This window comes from Saimiri boliviensis, chromosome 20 (assembly GCF_048565385.1).
Source record: "Saimiri boliviensis isolate mSaiBol1 chromosome 20, mSaiBol1.pri, whole genome shotgun sequence".
Classification (NCBI taxonomy): Eukaryota; Metazoa; Chordata; class Mammalia; order Primates; family Cebidae; genus Saimiri; species Saimiri boliviensis.
Window position 1 is genome coordinate 39,791,361 of NC_133468.1, and position 15,312 is coordinate 39,806,672.

Sequence of the window (15,312 nt, forward strand, 5' to 3'; positions counted from 1 at the left end):
ATGCAAAGGCTGTGTCTTAGTGTCATGTTGAAAAGAATTTGGCAAACAGAATCCCAGAAGGATGACACCATAGCAAAGTGTCTGCAGGTGTCTGCAAAGTTTAAAAAATTATCACGTCTGCTCCCCAGCCAGAAGACGTTTGATGCTTCTCACCGTATGTTCCAGAGTCCACGTACTTCCCCTAATGCCAGTCACCGCTCTTTAGCATCCCAGCAGACAGCGAGATGGCCAAAGTCCGTGGTAGCTTTCTCACCGGTGGCATCTTGGTGAGGGCAGGCTGTCACTGAACAGACCTGGTTGACCTTTGGGGTCCCGGGAATGAGTCTCCTCACCCATTTGCAAATCAAACCACATGTAATGAATGGAATCTCTCATCAAAAGGAAAAAAAAAAAAACTTTTATTTTTTTTCTGTTGCATAAATAATGGTAAATTAGACTCTTTTTTATACAGATTATATATTTACAGACAAGTTCGGTTAAAGAAAACTCTGGTAAATATGGCAGTTTTCCTTTATACACTAAGATAACATATTAATAATATATACTTCATTTGATCCGTAAGTTGCATGCTAAGTTAATTTGTATTACTATGTACACTTTATATAAAGATTATTTTTTGACTAGTCTGCTGACTTTCTCATCACTTAAGAGCAGAAATCATCAACTAATACTGAAGGAGAGAAATGGAATGCGAATGAGGTAAATGGGAAGATGGTGGTCGGTGAGCTCAGTCTTAGTGGCTTATTCTAGGTATGAGAGCTACCAAGCTCCAGTGGGCCTGGCCATGCTCCGTCCCCGGCTGTGCTTCTATTTACACCCAACGTATCAGGGCAAAGATTACGGTCATTTACTACTGTGCTTTGAGAGACAACTCACGTCCCAAGTCTAATGACCACGACGGCCACAGCGACCCCTCCTCCCCCCCCGACAGGTGACATTTCGCCAACCCAGTGCCTGGACAGACTTTCTGAGTCTAACTTCTCTCCAAAGTCATTGTCTTTGGTTAGTCCTTGGAGAAAGAGCTTCTTCCTGGTTCAGAACTGGGGAAGAAAATCAGACCCCACTAAGAAGCCACTCCAGGACCCCTGAAAGCTGATTTTGAGCTAAGAAAGAGAAAATAGGCTTTAGTTTTCCTTGGAGAGAGTCGAGACACACTGGCTTGTGCAACTCTCCACCAGGAGCTGAGAGGGTCCTTTCTTGGCCAGTCTAGGGCTTTTCCAGGGAGAGCAGGGCTTGTTAGGAAAACAATTCCTGGGACTTTAGTTGACTTTACGAAGAGGGCAAAAGAGGCCTGTAGCTCCTGCAGCCACTCTCTTCCTGCCCTCTGTCCCTGGTCATGGCTGGGCCACCTCAGGAGCAGGCAACCCTCAACACTCAGCATCCCTCATTAGCCATTAAACGGTGATCGCAGGTGGCCGGTGCCCCAGGACTGTTAAGCTAATTCCTCACAATCACCAGAGATGGTGACTCTTCCTTCTATGGTATTAGGAAAAATTAGAAACCACTATCAACCTATATTGGAATTGCTGTTATAGTAGCCAGAAAAAAAAAAAAAGGGAAAGAAAGAAATAGCTGGAAATTGTGCTCTTTATTCAGTAGCTTTCAGTAAGGCTTTCTCAGATGGAAAAATAAGCAAATAAATATCTCTTCTTGGAATCTGGGCTTGTTTTCCCCCAACTTTCTCCTGAATTCTGATTCACGTGACCTTTGGGAAGGTGACTGACTTCCTTTATTTTCACTCCTGCCAAGACAGAGACAGAAAGCTCATCTTTGATGCTCCCTGGAGCCGGCAGGTCCTTAGGGAATAAACAAAACCTCTTGCCCGCAAGATATGACACACTTGACATAGAGCAATTTGCATGGTTTCATTTACAAACAGCGGACACCCAAAGAGAGACTTTATCACAACTGCCTCTTGGGACTTGTGTTCCAAAAGGAGCTGCCAGCTCCTAGTGCAATTCACTGGGGACATTCGGACCCTCTCAGTAGGGAGCACTCACTCTGCCTTGTTTCAGACGAAACAGATGGGAGGGTTTGTCTGCTTTGCTTTTCCTCTGGCTTTAGAGAAACCTGGAGCCAGGGAGGCATGTCACTCGATGCAGCCTAGATGGTGGAGGAGTCCCACCTTCTGGGCTTTTCCCAGCTGGTGGCACCAACCGCTCTCCCGCTTCTCTCCTCTGCTCTCCTGGCCTCAGTTGAAGAGGTCTGAGCACGCTGGGAGAGGCATTCTGGGCTTGACAGATGTCAGCATCCTCCCAGGAATGGCGAGCTACCAGCCCGCTCTTGAAATTCACAGAGCCTGTCAGGTGGGTCGGTCTGATGGGCAGCCCCGTGACACCCGATGCCCTGCGTGTTTCCAAAGTAGGTCAGCGATCTGGAGAAGACCTTCAGAGGACGCATCTGCAGCCCTTTAAGAACTTTCTCTGTCTCTCTCAGGTCCAGGGACGGAGCAGCATCACAGCTGCATCTTGCGTTCCCTGGAATATTTCTTCCTGATTAGCCTGCTTTTCTATCCCACAGGAAAATTCCAGCCTCTGCATCTTTTCCACTTGGACAGCAACTTAATAACTTCTAGCCATTTGAGAAGCCCTAGTTTGAAAGCCAACCTATCACACCTGAGGAAAGGAGATGGGTGAGTCTATGCTTGGCATGGGGGCTGTGCTCACCTGATGAGCTACCCCAAGGTCAGGGTCGGGGGCAGGTGGCTGGGCAAGTTTTGTCCACTTTGAGAGGACTGTCTTGTGGGTGGGACTGGAAAAACCTCATTCTTTGTGGTATATTTCAAGCCAGTGGAATAAAATTGAATTTGCCTTAGAGACATTTTGAACATTATTATCATGTCTCTGGAGACCCTATGAAGAGTCCCAGATGAATATGAAGGAGAAACCGTAGCTGTCAAAATGACCACGTACATGAGCAGTGAGCATAGGATATTAAGAGAAATGCTTAGCTTGTTGGCGTAATTGATCTCATTCCTCCAAACCAGGCGTCCCCAAACTTTTTACACAGGGGGCCAGTTCACTGTCCCTCAGACCGTTGGAGGGCCGCCACATACTGTGCTCCTCTCACTGACCACCAGTGAAAGGGGTGCCCCTTCCTGAAGTGCGGCGGGGGGCCGGATAAATGGCCTCGGGGGGCCACATGCAGCCCGCGGGGGCCGTAGTTTGGGGACGCCTGATCCAAACCAATCACACAGTCGGGATATTTGTTCCCTCCCAATTTCATGTTGATCTCCGATGTCGGAGGTGGGGGCTGCTGGGAGGCGTTTGGGTCACAGGGACGGATTCCTCTTGAAGGACTCGGTGCCCTCCCTGCGGTACTGAGTGAATTCTCACTTTACTAGTTCATGGAATTGCTGGTTATTAAGAAAAGGAGACTGGTACCTCCTCTCCTCTCTCTCGTTCCTGTTCTTTCCGTGTGACATGCCTGCTCTCGCCTCACCTTCCACCATAAGCGGAAGCTTCCTGAGGCCTCACCAGAGGCCAAGCAGATATTGATACCTTGTTCATACAAGCTGCCGAACCATGAGCCAAAGAAACCTCTGTTTCCTTATAAATTACGCAGTGTTAAGGTATTCCTTTGTAGCAGTGTGGAGTGGACTTGGGCCAAAAAGGGCTGAAAACTTGAGGCCAGTGCCCTGAGGGACTTAGTCAAAGCAAGTATGAAGTGGAGCCGAACAGTTGTGACACGAATTATCCCGGGGACCGGCTCTGTAAGAGGCAGCCCAAATTCTCCTCTTTAAATAATCAAATTGAAAAGCCTTAGCCGGTGAATAATGCTTCTTTTTTTTAAAAAATATTTTTTTAGAAGGAGTTTCACTCTGCCCCGCCCCCAGGCTGGAGTGCAATGGCACGATTTCAGCTCACTGCAGCCTCCACCTCCCAGGTTCAAGCGATTCTCCTGCCCCAGCCTCCAGAGTAGCTGGGATTACAGGCACCCACCACCATGCGTGGCTAATTTTTGTATTTTTTTTTTTTTTAGTAGAGATGGAGTTTCACCATGTTGGCCAGGCTGGTCTTGAACTACTGACCTCAAGTGATCCACCTGCCTCAGCCTCCCAAAGTGCTGGGATTACAGACATGACCCACCCTGCCCAGCCCTTGATGTTTCTTTTCTAATTCAGATGGATTCTTCCCTTCTGGGGCAATTGAGCAATCAGGTGTGGAGGGAAGGTGGCTGCAGTAAGGTCTTTAGGTTATGGACTCAGCTCCATGGGGATCACGGCAGAGGTCCATGAGAATGTTCTGCTTTGAGGTCTTTTCAGACGCATGTCTGAAAAGGGGTCTCGGCTCTGCAGACCTCCTGGTTATATACAAGCAGGATGTGCTGAAGTCTAGAAGTTTAATCTTAGTTCATCTGTATCATTACGGTGGTATAGGAAAAAGGGCCCTTCCCTGTAGGGGAATTCTAGACCCTCCCTGTGTCTTGGTGAAATGGTGAAAAATGTCATGACTGTAGGCCTTTGGTGAAATAGCATGGCAAAATGACCCAATGGGGTATCAGACCTGCAATTAGGAGGAGCAGAGCTTAGCAACTTCTGCAAGGAAGGAGAGCAAGGACCCAGCAAACGCAGATCCCCCACATGGTACGTGTGACCACACGTGGTCGGGCCAGCCCAAACCAGGGAACTGCCCCGGGTGGTCACATCCTTTATTTTCTGTCCCTGTCCTCAGAGGGCCTCAGGGAAACTGCTAGAGTTAGGTGAAGAGCAGCGTGCAAAACTGTCTTTGATTTATGACCTGAGTCTGGACTTAAGCCTGGTAGGAGGCATTTGGAATCAAAGGTAAATTTCTCTCTTTCAGTTCTGAAACGTATCACTTTACAATTCTGTGAATGGGAAGCTGGGAGGGGCATTACTGTCAAAAGGTGCTGTTCATCTTTGACAGGCTCTTTTGGATAACCACAAGATCGTAGACCGTTTGTCAAGTGAAATTTGAGACAGAGCAGGTATCGAGAAAGGAGACCCGTAACACACACCTTGTTCTCTGCAAATAAAACATGCAGACATTTCTGAAACCACTGGGCTTGCCTAAGACTGCATGTAAATCTCAGTTCACCAAAGTTCACACGTCTGGCTTCCGGGAGTTTGTCTCAGCAGGCAAAGGATGCTTTTAAAGACTGGAGGCTTAAACTCTTGTTTGCCTTCCAAGATGATATTTCTGCCTATTTGCCTAGATTAAGGGGTCCTGGCTCTGAACCCTGGGAGGAGGGGTTGGGAGTAGGGATGGGGAGATACCAGGGCTTACAGGTAGCTCCTGTTCTCCTGAGTAAATAGAAGGACAAGTTCAAATGCAAGACAGAAAGGCAGTGAGAGGAACTTCCTCTCCCAGCAGGATACAGATGAAGAGAGTCAGGTTGCACTCAGGCTGAATTGGAGTGTTTTTTAAGAGAATGTTCCCTATTTTTGTGTGCCTTGGCAAAACTCGGGGTGGAACGCAAGGGTTGCCATAGTAATATCCCTTTTTTTTTCCCCAGATGAGTCACGTGAGACCCATGCACATTCTGGAAGCCACTGCTAGTCGTTCCGATGCGATCCTCTTGGGGGTTTTGTTGGTATCTGAAGTGGTGGGGCATAGCTTCTTTGGGGATCAGGGGGGTCAGGGTCCATTTACCCTTCTCTCCCAAGGAGAGTGCCTTCTGGATCATCACTTGTGTTTTCTGGGGCAGGGGAGAGGGTACCTGCTCCTGTAGCAAGAATGAGCCAAGCTGTCTGTCATTGACTCAGCCACCGCTCCGTTGGGCTGCCAAGGTCACTGGTCCCTAAGTCTATTAGCTGGAGGGCTCTTCCCTCTCAGTTCCTACAGAAATCACTTCCAGCTGGGGCTACATGGCCTTCCTTGGGCACAGGAGACCAGGACCTTCTGGAACCTTTGGCCATGAACTTAAAGCCACCATGATGGGGACACTGACTGGCGTGGGGGCCTGGCATAAAATTCGTGTGAACAGGGCTGGGAGTTGCTGCCTGACAAAGAAGCCTTTTTTATACCCAAGACAGACTGTCCAAGCAGAGCAGCGAGGGTGACAGTCATCGGGACCAACCCTGAGCCCCCAAAGTCTGAAGAATGCCGCTAGCTGAGCGCTATCTTCACGCACTATGTCTTTCAGTCTCTGGGTCCCACGTGGAGGGTTACCAGGGTGGGAAGTTACCTCCTAGGCTGGTAGAATTCTGTGTCTTCCTTCTTGCCATCTCTCTCTAGCAGTCCCCAGAGGAATGCATTCTCTTAGATTTTCCCCTGGGGAGGGTGGGCTTGCTTTCAGGTCACTGGGAACGAGAAGGGTCACCATTAGGGAGGGAATCCTGCAGGCTCTGTAGGAAACGGGGTGATTGCGCCTCTCCAGAACTCCTTTTCCTACCCACTCCTGCACAGCAGCTAACCTTTCTGCCAATGAAATCGAACCCCCACCTCCTCTGGGGTGGCTGTTCTCCAGCAGGAGGGAGGAGAAGTTGCAGAAAAGCCGCTTTTGAAGAAGTACTCATTGTCTGCCCTGAAGACCAGCCTCAGCTGTGGCATTTCAGTCCCCTCTCATGGGAAGGGGACTTTGAAGAATCATCCCCGGGGTTTCTACCCAGTCTGCTGAGGGTCCTGCATGCCTGTCCCCAGGAGGATGTGGTTTGGTGGTTCAGGGGTCAGAGAAAGATAGGAAAGTACTTCCCTTCCAGACCTGCTTTGCCCTCCCATCCAAGTCCAGTTGGGAGAGGGCAAACTCCCCAGGGCAGAGATTAAGGATGAAGTTGTTTGATGTATCACTGTTCTGCATTTGGACCTGTTCTAGTTCAGATTCCAATCCTAAGGACAGTGGTGGGTCAGCCGATGGGAGCGGCAGCAGGACGGGCATGCAGTGTGCAGGCGGCAGGGCGGGCGACGGGGAAAGGCAGGGCGGGCGACGGGGAAAGGCAGGGTGCTGCCTCCTTCATCTGGCCTTGCCGGCCTGAACTCCAGGGAGTTTTGCGGAGGCTCTTGGGCGCTTACACCTGCTCCCTCCTCCATACTATGGCTCGAACCCTCATTTGACTTGTGCTCATCAGAAATAGTCATGCTCTCCCACAGAGGGAAAGTGTCTACAGTGGCCCCCAGGCTGCTGCTGGGAGCACTTGCAAAGGTGAATGAGAAAACTTGCACTGGAGACCTTGGGTGCTCCAAGTCTGAGCAGGCGGTAGGGAGAAAGCTGAGCAAGAAGACAGGCTTGAGAGGGAGATCAGGAACACGCCACACGCCCCAAACCCGACCCACTGCACGGGGACAGGAAAGCTTCTGGTGCTTCGATACTGGTAGAAAGCGGGGAAGCAGGTGGCTTTGGGATGTAATCACAAGAAGTAGGAGCAAGGTAATTCCATTACAAAGTAAAGACCTGAGCCTGGAAAAGTACAAAGGGAACTATTATATCTAGAGATTATTGGCTACTGTGACTACACAAGCTTGAATTAGTAGTAGTGGCTGACATCTAGGAAAGTCAGGAAATGACAGACTTGAACAGGTGTTGAAAACAGATCCTTGGATTCAGTTCCCTTCCGCAATGAAAGTATTCTGCAGGCAGAAGTAAATTACCGGTCCTGTTGGCTAAACTCATAAACATCTTTTCCCCTCACCTCCTGAAAATGAGTCAGTTTCAGACTCTAAGGCCAGAAAAGCTTACATCAAATACAGCAGTTTGATCTCTCCATCTCTCCATGTTGGATTGCATTTCTCTTTCTAGCTGGGGAAGACTAACTAACAAAGCAGACTCCAAGGTGAGGAAAGGGTAAGATGCACAAGGACCTTAACTTACAAAGGGCATCCGGCACAGAGACGTGGTGGGTCTCCACGACTCCGGATGGCTGGGCGTGGCTGTCAAAACCTCACCGCCAGTCTCAGTCCCCTCCTCCCCCAACCTGCCTCACCCCTGCCCCAAAGAAGCAGGGATGAGTGTGGGAGGGAGGACGAGCTTATAGTAGGTGTAAGCGTTTAGGGAAGAATTACATCACACACGAAGAAGCCAAATATATATGTCTGTCTATGCTATAGAGATGCCCACAACGACGCTCCCTTGTTCTCTAAGGGCAGCACAGGCGGCAAAGCTGGGAGAAAGGCTCTCTCTGCAGGTTCCAAAATGCTGGTGCGGGATGGGCTCTGGGAACGGAAAGCCAAGTGCCGACGGAAACAGAGAGCACGCCGGCTCTACCAATGGGAGTCCTCTAGAAAAGGCAGTAAGAACGGAAGCAGTGAGGGGTGCAGCAGAAGAGCGCCAGGGGCTGCACCCCACTTAATGGCTTTCCCCTCATGCCTTGGGGGGTCTCCACTGGGTGGAGGAAGGAAGCCAGGCGAGATGGAAAGCCCCCTCTTCTGTGACAACCCAGAAGTCAGCCTCTTGGAACTGAGGGTGGACCTCAGCAGAGTCTCCTGTTGGACCTTGGGTTGAAAGAATGGGGAGTGGAGGTGACTGTGTGTTCATGCCTCTCTCTGGCTCTCTCATCATTGTACCTGGATGGCCGCTGGAATTCCGAGATGAAGATGAAGTTTTTCTCTAGAGTTATGATGGGTGGTTGAAGCAATAATTCAGAAATCCTGGCTATTTATTGCATTAGAAAACAAGACCATTAAAGCACTGAAGACAGCCCTTTAGTGTCCCTGCCAAGGAGATGAAGCTGAAGTGCAACCCCGGTCGCACTCCACCTTGGGTTCTTTACAGAACGGTACCATCGTCCGCATCCATCCATAGTCTGTGGGTCCATGTCTGCCGTATGGAGGAAGAGTCTGCCCGCAGGGCATGCGCATGCGCGGGGAGCTGCAACGCGGTGTGGCTGGCGGGAGGCTGCTACTCCATGCCGCTCCGGAGTATCTGGTTGGCTGCAATCAGCATGACACTGATGATGAAGGCCATGGCAAAGGCGCATATGAGGCTCTTCCGGACGCAGGTCTGTCTGTTCTGCTTCTGGGAATGCACTGGTGGTGGGAGGAGGGGAGGGGGTGGGGAGAACAGGGGGGAGAGAAATGACACAGTGAGATGGGTTGCAACTCTTCCTCAGCAGGCCAGCAGTGAGTCCTAAAGGATGACACTGGTCAAATCAAGTTGACAGGCACTTAGGGGACCGCTGCCATGGAGAATGAAGACTGAATAATACAGCACACCTGGTGAAAGGTACGAAATGACCAAACTTCTATAGCAAGAACCATGATGGATGTGATGTTCAGGGTAAGGCCTAACTTTATTCTATCCTGATAGAATAGAGCTAGAGTGGCTTTCAGAGCTGGGAAATATGGGACATTCCAGGGGGAGCTTCATCAAAGGTGTGATCCAGTGATTGCTGAATCCATTTCTGCAGCTGAAATGAACAGAGCGGAAATTCAGATGGTTCCCTTCACCTCTGTGATCAGCTGGGTGCGACTTACCTTTCCTGGATGTGTTCTTGGGTTTTGCTGGTTGAATCACTGTAAGTGACTTCTTGCGTTATTTCAGACACACAAATAGTGGTTCTAGAGGGGGGTCATTGGATAAGTAGCATCCTACTGATAGCTTTTTTTTTTTTTGAGATAGTGTCTTGCTCTGTCTCCCAGGCTGGAGTGCAGTGGTGCAACTGTAGCTCACTGCAGCCTTAAACTCCTGGGCTCAAGCTATCCTCCCACTTGAGCCTCCTGAGTAGCTGGAACTACGAGTGTGTACCACTGTGCCTGGCTAATTTTAAAAATTTTCATTTTTGTAGAGATGGGGTCTTGGTATGTTGCCCAGGATGATCTCAAACTCCTGGGCTCAAGCCATCTCCTGCCTCTGCCTCCCAAAGTGCTGGGATTACAGGCATGAGCCACCGTGATTGGCCACTGGGAGATTTTAGAAAATGCAGATTCTTGTCTACATTCAGTGGCTCTTATGCCTGTAATCCCAGCACTTCGGGAGGCTGGGGTGGGCAGATCACCTGAGGTCAAGAGTTTGAGATCAGCCTGGCTGACATGGTGAAACCCTGTATCCACGAAAACTACAAATATTAGCTGGGTATGGTGGTATACACCTGTAACTACAGCCACTCAGCAGGCTGAAGCAGGAGAATCACTTCAACCTAGGAGGCAGAGGTTGTAGTGACCTGAGATCGTGCTACTGTACTCCACCCTGGGCAACAGAGTGAGACTGTCTCAAAAAAATAAATGCAGATTCTTGGCCAGCCCCCACCTCAGACCTGCTGAATCACAGGCTCTGGGAGTGGGGCCCCCATCTGTGTTTAAGAAGCCCTCTGTGAGATCTTGGAGCTGCTGAAGTTGGAGAAGTGGGGATTGCTTTTTCTGCAGTCAGCACCAGTGTGGAGACGGGAGGCACCAAACTCTCTTCGACATGCCAGAGGTGGCGCGTTGTGTCTCCAGACACCACGGGTCCCAGGGGCTGACCAGGGGCTGACCTTGGGTCTGGGGGTTCACTCTCTCAATCTTTCTGTTGCCCCAGGTATTGCACTGTGATTTTTATAATGCCATGAGAGACCCTGTAGAGGTCTCGATCAAAGAGCATGATTTAGTGGATATTAATATGGGCCAGAAACAAATAAATGGAAATAACAAGAAAAAGCATTAGCCTGTAATTGCAGCACGTTGGGAGGTCAAGGCAGGAGGATGACTTGAGGCCAGGAGTTTGAGACCAGCTTGGACAACATAGGAATATCCCACCTCTACAAATAATATAATAATAATAATAATAATATAATAATAATAATAATAATAATAAACAGCTGGTGTCATGGTGCATGCCTATAGTCCCAGCTACTTGGGAGGTTGACGCAGAAGGATCAATTGAGCCCAGAGCTTGAAGTTGTGGTGAGCTATGGTCACACCACAGCACTCCAGCCTGGGCCACAGAGAAGTGAGAAGAAAGAAAGAGAGAAAGAAGGAAAGAGAGGGAAGGAAGGAGGGAGGGAAAAGAGCTGAGAGAGAGAGAGAAAGAAAGAGAGAGGGAGAGGGAGGGAGGAAGGGAGGGAGGGAAAAGAGCTGAGAGACAGAAAAGAAAAAAAAAGAGGGAGGAAGGAAGAAAAGGGAAGGAAGGAAGGAAGGAATGAAAGAAAAAAGAGAGAAAAGGGGCTTTGATGAAGAGCATCGCGGTTCCCAGACGTCACATGACCTGAGGGAAACAGCTCTACCTGGACGTCAGAACGTCTTCCCCAGTCCTCCGGCTCTCCCTTGCCCTCTGTCCTCTGTCCCCAGTTAGCTGACGGGAGACCTGTGTCCTGGAGGTCGGCAGGAAGCCACCTGCTCCAGAGCGACCGGCTGAAACAGCAGCACCAGCGCCAGCTAAGAGTCGGACACAGATGACACTCTCAGCCCTGCTGCAGAATGACTGGATGGGACTGGGGTGCAGGGTGGGAGTCTGTGTCTGAATAAGCTCTCCCGGTGACGGAGCAACTGTCAGACACGCACTCCGGAGCTGTCCATTCAGTAGGTCCAGAGTAGGATGGAGTTGCTGGGAGCAAGAGGTCTTGGTTTCTCTCTCTCTCTCTCTCTCTCTCTCTCTCTCTCTCTCTCCTCCCTCCCTCCCTCTCCCTCTCCCTCTCCCTCTCCCTCTCTCTCCCTCCCTCCTCTCTCCCCTCTCCTCTCCGTAGCTCCTCTCTCTCTCTCCTCACTCCTCTGTCTCTCCTCTCCTCTCGCTCTCTCTCCCCTCTCTCTCCTCTCTATCTCCTCTCCTCTCTCTCTCCTTTCTCCTCTCTCCTCTCTCTCTCTCTCCTCTCACCTCTTGTCTCTCTCTTCTCTTCTCTCTCTCTCCTCTCCACTCCTCTCTCTTCTCTCACTCTCCAGTCCTCTCTCCTCTCTCTCTCCTTTCTCTCTCTCTCATCTCATCTCTCTCCTTTCTCTCTCCTCTGCTCTCTCTCTCCCTCGTCTCCTCTCTCCTCTCTTCTCCTCTGTCTCTCCTCTCTCCTCCCCTCCCCTCTCCTCTCTCCTCTCTCTCCTGTGTCTCTCTCTCTCCCTCGTCTCCTCTCTCCTCCGTCTCCTCTCCTCTCTTCTCTCTCTCTCCTCTGTCTCTCCTCTCTCTCCTCCCCTCCCCTCTCCTCTCTCTCTTCTCTGTCTCTCTCCTCTCCTCTTTCCTCTCCTCTCTGCTCTCTCTCTCCTCTCGTCTCTCTCCTGTCTCTCTCCCTCTGTCTCTAATCTCTCCTCTCTCCTCCTTCCTCTCCTCTCTCTCCTTTCCTCCCTCCTCTCCCTTCTCTCCTCGCTTCTCTCTCCTCTCTTCTCTCGCTCCTCTCTCATCTATCTCTTCTCCTCTCCTCTCTTCTCTCCTGTCTCTCTTCCCTCTCTCCTCTCTCTTCTTTCCGTTCTCTCTCCTCTCCTGTCCTTTCTCCTCTCTCTCTCCAGTCCTCTCTCTCCCCTCTCCTCTCTCTTCTCCTCTCTCCTCTCTTCTCCTCTCTCTCCTCTCTTCTCCTGTCCTCTTTCCTCTCCTCTCTCTCTCCTCTTCTCTCCTCTCCCCCCACCTCTCTCTCTCTCTCTCTGTGTGTGTGTGTGTGTGTGTGTGTGTGTGTGTTTCTGGGGACACTAAACTGGAGGTGCTGAAGAAGATGGCTCTTTACATTCAGCTGTGAAAGAAAAAAGTCAAGGTGGTTTCCATATGCCTTTAAATTATGTAAAAATCACTCAAGTTCAAGTACCTCTCTCCCTTCATGTTAAGTGGCTCATCCAAACTCCTGGAAATATTAGTAAGAGGGAAAATGTAGGAAGCTGGCCAAGTTTCCAAAGGGAAACAGAACTTCCTCCAAGAGGAATGGTCCCTTGGGTTGTTAAAGGATCTCTAAAAATTAGATTGATCTTTTTATGGCTGCATAGTACTCCATGGTGTTTAGGTGTCACATTTTCTTTAAAAAATTTTTTACAATTGCATTTTAGGTGTTGGGGTACATGTGGAGAACATGCAAGATTGTTGCATAGGTACACACGTGGCAGTGTGATTTGCTGCCTTCTTCCCCATCACTTATATCTGGCATTTCTCACCATGCTAGCTCTCCCCAACTCCCCACTCCCCGCTGGCCCACCCCTGTTTCCCCCTGACAAACCCTAGTGTGTGATGCTCCCCTCCCTGTGTCCATGTGTTCTCACTGTTCAACACCCGCCTATGAGTGAGAAGAACATGCGGTGTTTGATTTTCTGTTCTTGTGTCAGTTTGCTGAGAATGATGGTTTCCAGGTTCATCCATGTCCCTACAAAGGACACGAACTCATCATTTTTGATGGCTGCATAATATTCCATGGTGTATATGTGCCACATTTTCCCTGTCCAGTCTATCACCGATGGGCATCTGGGTTGGTTCCAGTTCTTTGCTATTGTAAACAGTGCTGCAGTGGACATTCGTGTGCAAGTGTCCTTATAGTAGAACGATTTATAATCCTTTCGATATATACCCAGTAATGGGATTGTTGGGTCAAATGGGATTTCTTTTTCTAGGTCCTTGAGGAATCGCCACACTGTCTTCCACAATGGTTGAACTAATTTACACTCCCACCAACAGTGTAAAAGTGTTCCTATTTCTCCACATCCTCTCCAGCATCTGTTGTCTCCAGATTTTTTAATGATCGCCATTCTAACAGGTGTGAGATGGTATCTCAATGTGGTTTGGATTTGCATTTCTCTAATGACCAGTGATGCTGAGCATTTTTTCATATGTTTGTTGGCCTCCTGTATGTCTTCTTTTGTAAAGTGTCTGTTCATATCCTTCACCCTCTTTTAAACGGGCTTGTTTGTTTTTTTCTTGTAAATCTGTTTTAGTTCTTTGTAGATTCTGGATATCAGCCCTTTGTCAGATGAGTAGATTGCAGAAATTTTGTTCCCATTCTGTTGGTTGCTGATTCACTCTAATGACTGTTTCTTTTTGCCGTCCAGAAGCTGTGGAGTTTGATTAGGTTCCATTTGTCTATTTTGGCTTTTGTTGTCATTGCTTTTGGTGTTTTGGTCATGAAGTCCTTGCCTACACCTATGTCCTGAATGGTTTTGCCTAGATTTTTTTCTAGGGTTTTTATGGTGTTGGGTCTTATGTTTAAGTGTTTAATCCATCTGGAGTTAATTTTAATGTAAGGTGTCAAGAAGGCATCCAATTTCTGCTTTCTGCACACTGCTAGCCAGTTTTCCCAACACCATTTATTAAACAGGGAATCCTTTCCCCATTGCTTGTTTTTATCAGGTTTGTCGAAGATCAGATGGTTGTAGATGCGTGGTGTTGCCTCCGAGACCTCTGTTCTGTTCCATTGGTTTATATCTGTGTTTTGGTACTAGTACCATGCTGTTTTGATTACTGTAGCGTTGTAGTATAGTTTGAAGTCATGTAGTGTGATGCCTCCTGCCTTGTTCTTTTTGCTTAGAATTGACTTGGCTATGCGGGCTCTCTTTTGGTTCCATATGAAGTTTAAGGTGGTTTTTTCCATTTCTGTGAAGCAAGTTATTGGTAGCTTGATGGAGACAGCATAGAATCTGTAAATTACTTTGGGCTGTATGGCCGTTTTCACGATATTGATTATTCCCAACCATGAGCATGGAATTCTTCTCCATCTGTTTGTGTCTTCTCTTATTTCATCGAGCAGTGGCTTGTAGTTCTCCTTGAAGAGGTCCTTTACGTTCCTTGTTAGTTGTATTCCTAGGTATTTTATTCTCTTTGTAGCAATTGTGAGTGGCAGTTCGTTCTTGATTTGGTTCTCTTTAAGTCTGTTACTGGTGTATAGGAATGCTTGTGATTTTTGCACATTGATTTTGTATCCTGAGACTTTGCTGAAGTTGTTTATCAGTTTCAGGAGATTTTGGGCTGAGACAATGGGGTCTTCTAGATATACAATCATGTCATCTGCAAATAGAGACAATTTGACTTCCTCCTTTTCTATTTGAATACCCTTTATTTCTTTTTTGCCTGATTCCTCTGGCTAGAACTTCCAATACTATATTGAATAGGAGTGGTGGGAGAGGGCATCCTTGTCTAGTGCCAGATTTCAAATGGAATGCTGCCAGTTTTTGCCCATTCAGTATGACATTGGCTGTTGGTTTGTCGTAAATAGCTTTTATTTTGAGATATGTTCCATTAGTACCTAGTTTATTGAGGGTTTTTAGCATAAAGGGCTGTTGAATTTTGTCAAAGGCCTTCTCTGAATCAGTTGAGATAATCATGTGGTTTTTGTCTTTGGTTCTGTTTATGTGGTGAATTATGTTTATAGACTTGCATATGTTGAACCAGCCTTGCATCCCTGGGATGAAGCCTACTTGATCATGATGGATAAGCTTTTTGATGTGATGTTGGCAATCGGTTTGCCAGTAATTTATTCAAGATTTTTGCATCTATGTTCATCATGGATATTGGCCTGAAGTTTTCCTTTCTTGCTTAGTCTCTGCTGGGTTTTGG

The 15,312-nt window shown here is 48.4% G+C and overlaps 1 protein-coding gene across 7 annotated transcripts in view; it reads right to left on the reverse strand.

Moving 5' to 3' along the window:
- Nucleotides 1-374: 374 nt before the first annotated feature.
- Nucleotides 375-15,312, reverse strand: part of CALN1 (calneuron 1) — a 611,938-nt gene continuing 597,000 nt past the window's right edge. For all 7 annotated transcript variants that reach the window (XM_074390736.1, XM_074390733.1, XM_074390735.1 and 4 more), the window contains one exon: nucleotides 375-8,921. In XM_074390736.1, the coding sequence (XP_074246837.1) occupies nucleotides 8,794-8,921 (128 nt within the window). In that variant the 3' untranslated portion in view covers nucleotides 375-8,793. The remainder of the gene's footprint in view (nucleotides 8,922-15,312) is intronic.